General features: G+C 46.1%; 1 protein-coding gene across 1 annotated transcript in view; it reads left to right on the top strand.

Annotated features, from left to right (window-relative positions):
* Nucleotides 1–1,855, top strand: part of LOC108785438 (hematopoietic prostaglandin D synthase-like) — a 22,177-nt gene extending 20,322 nt beyond the window's left edge. The window contains exon 6 of the mRNA XM_018554505.1: nt 1,633–1,855. Coding sequence (XP_018410007.1) covers nt 1,633–1,797 — 165 coding nt within the window. The 3' untranslated portion in view covers nt 1,798–1,855. The remainder of the gene's footprint in view (nt 1–1,632) is intronic.
* The last annotated feature ends 8,701 nt before the right edge of the window (nt 1,856–10,556 follow it).

Genomic DNA, 10,556 nt, shown 5'->3' with positions numbered 1-10,556 from the left:
GGGGGGAGGGAGACTAGTATATATTTTGCTTTTATTTGTTTTTTCATTCAAGACTAAAACATTCTCAAAAATAGTTTAATTCTTTTTAGTAATGTAAATCTGAAATATTGTCTATCCCCTTAAGGACAAAAGGTCTTTTTCATTTTTTGCATCCATGTTATAATCCAAAATGAAAATTACTTAAAACCCCCAAACATTATATATTTTCTGAAAGCAACGGCCCCATACATTTAGTGAAAAATGCACTTAAGTTAAATGTAGTGCCCCAAAACACAATATAAAACCATTTTATTGTAAACTATAAAAGACGCGGTTACAATGAGTAAATAGATACCCAACCCAACACCCAAGTTAAAAATTGTGTGCGTCCGTGAAACTGCGACAGAATTCCGTACCCCCAAAGGTCCATAAACGACGCTTTAAAAGCCCCTACAGGTCATTAGTTTACAGATAAGTGTAAATATTGGCCCCAGACAATTTGTGGGCTCCAGCAGTGGTGGGTTAGATAAAAGACTTGGTTTAATATATTTCAAAGAGAATCACTGTACTAAAAGAAAATTCAGATTTAAATGTGATACAGGACGGTTACCTTGCACTGAATGGTCAAAGTGACAAAGTTTCTTTAAATTACTAACTCTAACTAGTAGCTTCTTGAATGTTTGATACAATGCCTTCTAACATCATACAATTGGTTAATGGCCGAGGCCTGAGTATCTAGGCACCACACCCCTAGGCTAATAGTATTGAAAAAGAAGAAAGGTGGGGCTTTAAAGACAATTCCAAGACAAATACGGATAAAAATCTATTTTTCATTTGAGATAGAATACAAAAATTAAAAATGATGATCACCAGACAGATAACTCCCAATGAATTCATTCCACTTGAATAGTTGGGTCAATATACATGATTGATTCGCAACAACAAACATAAATAACATGATTCACAGTGATGATATGAACATGATTGATCGGACTGATTCAGAATTGAGGGCGTCGCACAATTGCGGACTCACCTCAGTTCTGATCTAACCAGAAAGATGGTACATGATTATAAAATAAATAGACTCAAAATTATAAATTCAATAGGTACAGATAGATTCAAAGTGGAGGGATCACTGGTTACTCAACATTTCGCGCTCACAAAAGCGCTTCTTCTGGAGATAGAAAGTATCTTCAAGAGGTGCAGGTGTGCGTCAAAGCGGACCAGTCTGGGCAGAACCCACAATCGGGGGACAACGGGGCGAAGCCCACCATCAGGCAGGCACACAGCAGGAGGTAGGAGTCACACATTCAGAAGAGGAACCCATCCCATTCCTCAGCAACAACCACCCAGCAAACGTCACTGGACAGGGTCATATAACTCCACACCCCCAGAGCCACCAGCCTCCGACACAGCCGCACTAGAGCCGCACAACTAACATCGGCTTATTATTACCCATGGGTAAATTAATTTAAGTACTCTGTGCAGAAATCCATGACACACTAATCTCAAGACAATGGGTGCCATCTCTGTATCACTGCTGCTTTATACATGATTTGTGGTTTTGTTTTTTTTTGTTTTTTTTACTGTGTAAAATATTCTTTCTATTCCTTGTAAGTATCTAACAATAATGAAGGTCTGTTTTCCCTACAGGTAACATGGGCTGATTTCTTCTGGGATATCTGCAGTGATAGTATTGATTTTTATGTACCTGACTTTGCAAAAGATTACCCAAAGTTGGTAGCCCTTAGAAAGAGAGTGCAAGAAGTCCCAGAGATTGCAGAATGGATAAAGAGACGTCCACAGACACCTTACTAAAATATTCTTGTTATACTTCAGAGCCTAATAGAAATTCACAAAAATGGTACATATAAAAGCTGAAAGTGTTTGATTGAGCTTGTAATTTTCATATCAATCAACATCCGACAGATGACTATTAAAACGTATTCTCAAATGGAATGTATTGTGGCCGGGTTTGTATGTATTTACTTTATGAAAGACTACCAAAACCATTATAGTTTCGATTTTAAAATAGACACTTAGGGGTCTATTCACGAAGCAGCCGAAGGATCTAGCCGTAGCATCGGCTGATCCTTCGGCCCCAGGACCCCTTTGGTTCAGTAGAATCGAAGGGCTGCTGCACGGGCTATTCAGTATAGTACAGCTACCGAAGTCGGCCGAACTGCCCAGTCGAGCCAAAGGCATATGCAGAGAGATCAGCGTCCCTAGTTAACAGCTAACCAGGGACACTGATCTCCAGACAGCCCAACTGTCCCGGGTGCTCCGGGAGTCTCCCACTCCTGGCCGCCCAGGAGAGAAAAACTTTTTCCAAGAAAGGTTTACTCTGCTCGGTCCAGCAGAGTAAAACTTTCTCTGCTTTTTCTTTTTTTAAATTCTGACATGGAGCCGTTGGCTGGCGTCAGAATATAAAAAAAAATCACCATAGGAATGCATTGCTAGATTCCTATTGGCTACTTCAATTTGCAATAGCCAATAGCAAACTAGCTATTGCATCCGCCCACTGCTGCTGTCAATCAGCAGAGGGGACCTGCAGTTCTCCATCAGGTCCCCTCTAGTGATTGACAGCAGCAGAGGGTGGGTGCAATAGCTAGTTTGCTATTGGCTATTGTAAATTGAAATAGCCAATAGGAATCTAGCAATGCATTCCTATGGCAATTTTTTTTTGTTTTTTGACGGCAGCAGAACCGCCCGGCCAATAGAAAACAGTTGTGCAAAGATAGCTGTCACTGATAGCTCCACACAATCGTTTGCTATTTATTTATTTTTTCTGTTCTGCTCGGTACTATCTCTGGCCTCCCGGGTCAAAACAAATCCCACCTGATCATCCCGCACCAAACGTTGGATGTAAGGTGAGAGCCTAGTTGCCAGGATTTTCGCAAGCAATTTAAGATCAACGTTTAGCAGGGCTATGGGGCGGTAACTCCCACATTGTGCTGGGTCTTGCCTCTCTTTAGGGATCACTGCGACATGCGCCCTCAGGGAATCCACCGTAAAGTGGCGGTTCAGGAGAATGGAGTTAAAGGCTGTCAAAAAATGAGGGGACAGCTGATCCAGGAACCTCCGGTAATACGGGATTGTGAATCCGTCTGGGCCCGGGGCTTTGCCAGGCTTGGATCGACTCAAACCACAAGCCAGTTCCTCGGAGGAGATAGGGAGATCCAAAATCTTCCTCTCCTCCAAAGAAAGGGAAGAGAGGCCAGAGTTTTGGAGGTACAAGTCTATCTCAGCCGCTCGGGCCGCTGCTTCCCGTATAAGAGCATCTGGTTGCAGATTATACAATCTTTGATTCCTCTGCCATATCTTTCGAAAGCATAAGTCAAGAGCCCGGACCGCGTAGGGCCCGGCTAGGTACTTGAGTCCTCCTGCCCCACACGGCTCGCCTCTTCGCCCTCATAAATAGTAGAGCGTTAAGAGCCACGAACCTGAACAGCTCCCTGTAGGATGCCACCGCAAGAGATTTCTTATGTGTCACCTCCATTCCGTGTAGGCGGCGCAGCAGTGCTTCAATTTGAGTATTACGCTCCCGTTTCCGTCTCATGCCATGTTTGATAAGCACGCCCCGTATGACACACTTGTGCACCTACCACAGAGACAGGGGGTCGGCCAAGTCATTGACATTCGTACAGAAGTAGTCCGCCAAGAAAGCCGACAGGTCCGCGCGGATAACAGGAACCTGCAAAAGAAACTCATTGAGCCTCTAGGAGGAACACCTAGAAGTGGGAGCTAAGAGGTCCATACTTAACTGGATTGGAGCGTGGTCAGAGAGGATAGGAGAACCAATAGTGGCCGATAATACTTTAGTTAAATCCCCATGTTGGGTGAAGAAATAGTCAATCCTCAAGTAGGATTGAGGAACGTCGAGTAGTAAGTGAAATTCCACCCCTCAGTGTATAGGGTATGCCACACATCCATGACATGAAGCTGCTGGAGAGCCAACTTAAGTTTTCGAAGGTAGGGAAATGAGAGGTGGGAGGCACCCTTGGAGGTATCTACAGTGGGGTCTAGAGCCACATAAAAATCGCCACCCAAAATCAGAGTTCCTTCCCTTGACCACCAGATACCGACCCATCACATCTACAATTTGGACAACCCATGTCCAAGCCACCGATTTAGAGATGAGGATGCTCACGCCCTTAGACCTGGAGAGCGGGGACGCAGCGTGGTACACCACTGGATAGTCACGATTGACCAATTTGGGAACCGCGTCCTGTTTGAAGTGGGTTTCCTGTATGAAGGCTACCTGTGCTCCGGCTCCCCGCAAGTCAGAAAGCAGCCTAGATCTTTTTTCGGGGATATTCAGGCCCCTGGCATTCACGGAGTAAAGCGAAAGGGGAGCCATATCCCCCAAAAAGTGTATGGAGGACTGGGCGGCAGGTAAGAGGGGAGGGTATGGAGAGGAAAGAGGAACCAAGGAGTAGAAGCGAGATCAAGATGAGCAAGGAAAAGAAGGTAAAGAGTGTATAGGAGAATAAGAGCAAAGAGAAATTCGCTGACACTGACTACAGGTCAGCCAAAACCTTTAAGTTGCACCAACCCCTGTACAACTAGGGTGTGGACGTGTAACCTATGGGGGTAAAGTTGTTACAAAACAGTGGTCAAAACAGCAAGGTAGGAGATGCATCGACACGTCACCTCAACCTAGCATATTAGTCAGAAGCGTAATAAAATGCACTAGTCCCCATAAATGATAGCCAGAATGACCATGGGGGGAGAGAGCGCTGCTCGGCTGTACCCCTTTTCGGGGGCCACAGTGAAAGAGCAACACTTGACACCAAGTCAAAATCACTTACTTACACTGATTGCATTTAAACACTCATTCCTTGGTGTATTAGTGAATACAGAAATACATTCATTTGTGTATTTTATTACTGCCAAGAGTTCAACCTAAAGAAAATATGTTCTCTGTATAGGTTGTCTGTATTTTTTTTGTTTAAGTGGAAGATTTCTACTTATATTACAATATAATTCAGCATTACCAAGTACAAGTCCTGACAGTCGTTGGCAGACATTAGCTAATGGAGAGACAGTGACAAATGGATCCATACATACAGAGAAATATTGACAGAACATCTAATGGACACAGACAGCCTGACAGAGATCCCAAACATAACAATGTACAATTTAATGGAGTGGAAAACAATTCCTCACCATCTTGTATGAGAAAATAGCTACTAGAAGTGTACTACCCCTTAGACAGGGTGTTCAATCACCCACCTTTTAGAAACAAATACACCAATAAAGTGAGACAGCACAAAAAAAAAAGGAGAAGCACATAAAGACATTAAAGGCAATTTCTGACAAGACGTGATCATAATAGCTACCTTGACCAAACAGAAACATGATGCCCTGGTTTATTTCTCTCTGAGCCAGATTGAAACACTGTTCCACACTGCAGAGCAAGTGACTGAAAGGAGGTAGGATAATAAGAAGCTGGCCATACACCTATAGATTATCTGGAGATTTTCTATGGTCAGATGTAAAAAGTGCAACAGATTCCTCCATTTATTCTAAACTGTGTGGATACTGAAGCTTCAGTATCTTGCTAGTCGGCCCCCACTGGCTCTCAAAATACTTTAGCAATGCCTGCATCCAATCAGATTTTTCAGGTATTTTTACAGTCAGCAGGGCCAACTAGCAAGAAACTGAAGCTTGGCCCAATGGGAGATTCCTTCATCCACACAGTTTTGCGTATAAACCTTTAAGTTGCACCAACCCCTGTACAACTAGGGTGTGGACGTGTAACCTATGGGGGTAAAGTTGTTACAAAACAGTGGTCAAAACAGCAAGGTAGGAGATGCATCGACACGTCACCTCAACCTAGCATATTAGTCAGAAGCGTAATAAAATGCACTAGTCCCCATAAATGATAGCCAGAATGACCATGGGGGGAGAGAGCGCTGCTCGGCTGTACCCCTTTTCGGGGGCCACAGTGAAAGAGCAACACTTGACACCAAGTCAATGGAGGAGGAATCTGTTGCACTTTTTCCATCTGATCATAGAAATTCTGCAGATACTCTATGGGGTCTATTCACGAAGCAGCCGAAGGATCTAGCAGTAGCTTCGGCCGATCCTTCGGCTAGCTTCGGCCCCAGGACCCCTTCGGTTCAGTAGAACCGAAGGGCTGCTGTACGGGCTATTCATAGTAGCCCGTACAGCTCCCGAACTTAGAGGCTGCCCGACAGCCTGCTTCTGACAGCTGGGCAGAGCCAGCCGTCATGTAGGACCCTTTTCATTTTGCCATATTACTGTTGGATGTTATTTTTTTTAAATCAGATAGTTTTTATTGATTTTGCAAATTTTCAAGTAGGCAAACATATAAAAAAAATAAAAAAACAGGAAAAAGCCCATAAGAAAGATCAATCTAACAGACACATTAGATTGAAAAATAAAAGGTGTTGAAGGGGGGGGGGGGGGTAGGCTGTTCACTAGTGTGAGCATAAATGAAACATATATTATATCAGGCATATTATATCATAAAAAAATAATACATAAAGAACACTGTGCGGGGAGCCAACACCTGTCTCAGCTGGCAAATGGCTATATTTAGGAGAGGCCAGGTCCAGCCGCAGGTATCCCTATTGAGTATGGAGGCAAGCTGACTAATCAGAGATCTCTTGCCCTTGATACGTCAGCCAACTGTCCCAAATAGAGTGGAAACGGGGCAAGGTACCCCTCTGTTGAAAAGTAACTCTCTCGAAAGCAACCATCCTGTCAAGTTCTACTAACCATGAGTTCAGAGTAGGGGGGTGGGGGAGATCCATTTACGGACCACCAATCTGGTTGTGTTAAATAAGGCACGTTTAAATGCTATAGTAGTGTGTCTTGTAAGAACGTCAGATTCCACAATACACAGAATACACGTTAATGGGGAGTTTGTCATTGAGGATGTAAATACAAGCTTAAGGGTATCCACAATCTGATCCCAGTACTGAACCAGCTTAGGGCATCTCCAAAGCAGGTGGATCAGGGAGCCATGATGAAAACCACACTTGGGGCAATTGAAATCAGCTCTAAGCCCGATACAGAACAAGAATTCAAGGGTGTGATACGTTCGGTGAATTATAAAAAGTTGCGTCAGCCTATGGGTGGGAGACCTGGGTAACCCCCTGAAGAACATCCTCCTAGACATCATCCTCCATGGGCCACACATCTCCCTCCCACCCCACCCTGCACTTCAGAGGGAGGAGGACTTGGGTTTAAGCAGATGAGAATATAGAAAGGAGATAATCCCCTTGGTGGAGGTTGCCAATAGTACAGTTACAGTGAGCTAGGAGTTTACCTGTCGCATCCCCCTCCGCTCAGAAGACCCGCTTGATAAAAAATAGTTTATTCTGGGCCTGCGCCTCCAACAGGGCATTCAGAGAACCTTGTGTATTCAGCCATGCAGTCTCCGTACAAGTCGTAGAATAGAATCGGCCACAAAGGTCCTTTCACTATCAGCAACCAGTTGACGGGCCAGAGACAGGTCCCGCCTAGTCTTAGACTTAATAGCACTAACATTCTTAAGGAAGGTACCCCTAAGGTAAGCCTTCAGCGTATCCCAAACCACAACAACAGGCGCAGAGGGAATATTCACAGACAAGAAAAATCCAATGTCACTCTCCAATGCCGTGTGATCTTTAAATAACGTCAGCCAAAACGGGTGCAAGCGCCAAGGGAGCATGGACCTACGGCTGCCTAGGCGCAACTGAACAGTGAGCATGTAATGATCCGAAAAGCACCTTGGGTGAATAGCAACCGATTTAACATAGGAAAACATTTCCGAGGTGCCCCGGGCAAGATCAATCCGCGAAAGGTAGCCATGTGACCTAGAGTGGCAAGTGTATTGTAAATCTGTGGGGTGGGAGAGACACCACAAATCCACCAGCCCCAGGTCTACGCAGAGCTTGCTGAGAGGTGTTACAAGTGGTGTGTCCATTGCCAACCGGCAGCGGGAACCTGTCCAGGCTAGTATTCCAAACCCCATTAAAGTCTCCTATCACTAGGATAAGGATTGGTAGCTTATCCGCTAAGAAATGAGCTAAGTCTTTAAGCACAGCAGTGGAGAATGGCGGCGGGATGTAAACAGATGCAATAACACAGGTTAGCTCTAGGATATTACAATATAGAAACACATAATGTCCCGCTATGTCCACCTTTATCTGTTTACAGGAGAAGGGCAGGTTCCTATGGACAAGAATGGAAACCCCTCTAGAATAAGAAGAGTAACAGGAATGATAGACTGCCTGGCAGAAACATCTGCTTAAAGCATCCGAGGTGTCCATAGTCAAATGCGTCTCCTGCAGACAGATGATAGATGGCCTAGCGCGAAGGGCACAGTCAAAAACAGAGCAACGCTTTGCAGCATCTCCCAGGCCTCTCACATTCCAGGAGACCAGCGTTACTAAGTGCTCAGACATAGGCAAGATATGTCACATGACAATAAGGCCAGGCATGTAAACAGCTGGAAGGTGCGGCTGGACACAGTGGAGCTTGTCGAAAAGGGGTTGGGCATAAAACAAAAACAGAAAAATAAAAATCAGGTGAAATTGAAACAGTAAACCAAAAACTGTAGTAACAACGTCCACGCGGGGAAGCCTTCCTGGTAAGGCGGCAACAGTCCGTATCACTGGAGGTATCCCAGAACGAAAAAAACATAGGGACTCCTTCCAGTGCTGTGGCACCAACAATAGAGAGACGGGGAGTTCCAGGCCACGTGACAGTAGGTACAGTCAGGCATCCGTACCATGGATCAAAGCAACAGGCTCAGGGGGGGAGGCCAATCCGAGTGTTCAGGTGTTAGAGGAAGCCCGGCGTCGGTCAAACGTATCCAGCCACGTAGAAGGAATATAAAAAAACTGTGTTTCTCCATTAGCGACCACGCAAAGCCACGCTGGTTAAAGCATGGAGTAGGTCAAGTGTAAGTGCTGGAGACGCTTCTTAACCTCATGGAATTTCGCTCTGCGCCGTTGCACCTCCTGGGAGAAATCTGGAAACAGCATAAACTTAGAGCCAGCCAGAGAGATCTCTCCAAGATCACGCACCTTCCGCAGGATACGCTCCTTCAGCAGCTGGATCAGCAGGGGTCTAGGCGGGTTTCCCGGTGGCAGGGGACAAGATGGAACCCTGTGGGCCCTTTCCACAGCAAATAGCGGGGACAGGTAATCTTTCCCAAAGACTTCGCACAACCAGGATTCAATAAAATCAGTAGCATTGGCCCCTTCCGTTCGCTCTGGTACACCGACAGCACGGATGTTATTGCGCTGTAGCCGGTTTTCAATGTCATAATTTTTCAACGTATTTGCAGATATGTCATGCAATGCCGTTTTAACATCAGCGATCAGGGGAGAGGTAAAGTCCTCCAGATCACTAACCCTGCTTTCCAGGGCAGAGGTGCGTTCCCTCACTTTCTGTAAATCATGGCGTATAAAGGTGATATCAGCTCTCGTCCCATGCACCTCCCCTGTGAGAGAGGTTAATGTGGAGTTACAGAGCTGTACAGCCAAGAGGACGACAGCAATAGTGGGTTCAGCTGGCTTGGCTTTAGGCGTTTTGGGGCCCTTACTGGGCTTAGGAGCTGTACTCAGTGTGGCCAAGATGGTGTCCGGCCCGTCTGAATAAGAGGCTGAGGAATGCAGTGGGTCCAGCATCTGCTCCCTGTGGGAGGCCTGGTCTGCTGAGTAGGAGAGCCTCTGCATCTTAGCAGGGGTGTCAGGGTGGCGGACAAAGCGTTCCACCCGCGCTGCTGTATCTCTGCCCCTGTTCCCTGTCTGCTTGCTAGGGGTGGGAGGGAGGCCCTTGCCTTCCTTCTTCTTCGACATCCCCCAGCCACAATATGGAAGCAAATGGCCAGAAAACGGAGTGCGGGTGTCAGCAATACCTAGGCAGGCGGCTAGTGCAGGAGAGACGGGTACAGGAAAGCCCGGCAGGTAACGTTCATGATGAAATGCGGGAGGGCTCCTTCAACACATGTCCACTCACATACGGCTGATGGCCCCCACTGTTGGATGTTATTTAAACAAATGATAGGAGTGTAAGAGTTTGTACCTGTCAAGTTGGATAAGGGAAATAAGAGTGGAGGTTACCAACCTGACAAAGGAGCATTAGCATAGGTGCATCTGCATCATCATTCCTAGGGAAAGCAATCTTATATTATCCTACCTCCTTTCAATCACTTGCTCTGCAGTGTGGAACAGTGTTTCAATTTGGCTCAGGGAGAATTATACCAGGGCATCAAGTTTCTGTGTGGTGAAGACAGCCATCTTCCAAATGTCCATCCTGACAAAAGCACCTGTTTGAGCTCCTATGGCCCATACAAACAACCTGAAATGTAGGCTGATGCACCCAAACATAGGGGTCTATTCACAAAGCTGCCGAAGGATCTGGCCGTAGCTTCGGCCGATCCTTCGGCTAGCTTCGGCCCCAGGACCCCTTCGGTTCAGGAGAACCGAGGGGGTGCTGTACGGGCTATTCACAATAGCCCGTACAGCTCCCAATCACGGCCGAGCGGCTCATTCGAGCCGATCGCATATGCCTCGGCTCGGCTGCGCCGTGTCGAAAGCCGGAGCTGGCCCAGG

This window comes from Nanorana parkeri, unplaced genomic scaffold (assembly GCF_000935625.1).
Source record: "Nanorana parkeri isolate BGI_ZX_2015 unplaced genomic scaffold, ASM93562v1 scaffold162, whole genome shotgun sequence".
Taxonomy (NCBI): Eukaryota; Metazoa; Chordata; class Amphibia; order Anura; family Dicroglossidae; genus Nanorana; species Nanorana parkeri.
Note: the sequence above shows the minus strand (reverse complement) of the source record. Positions and strands in the feature narration are given on the sequence as shown.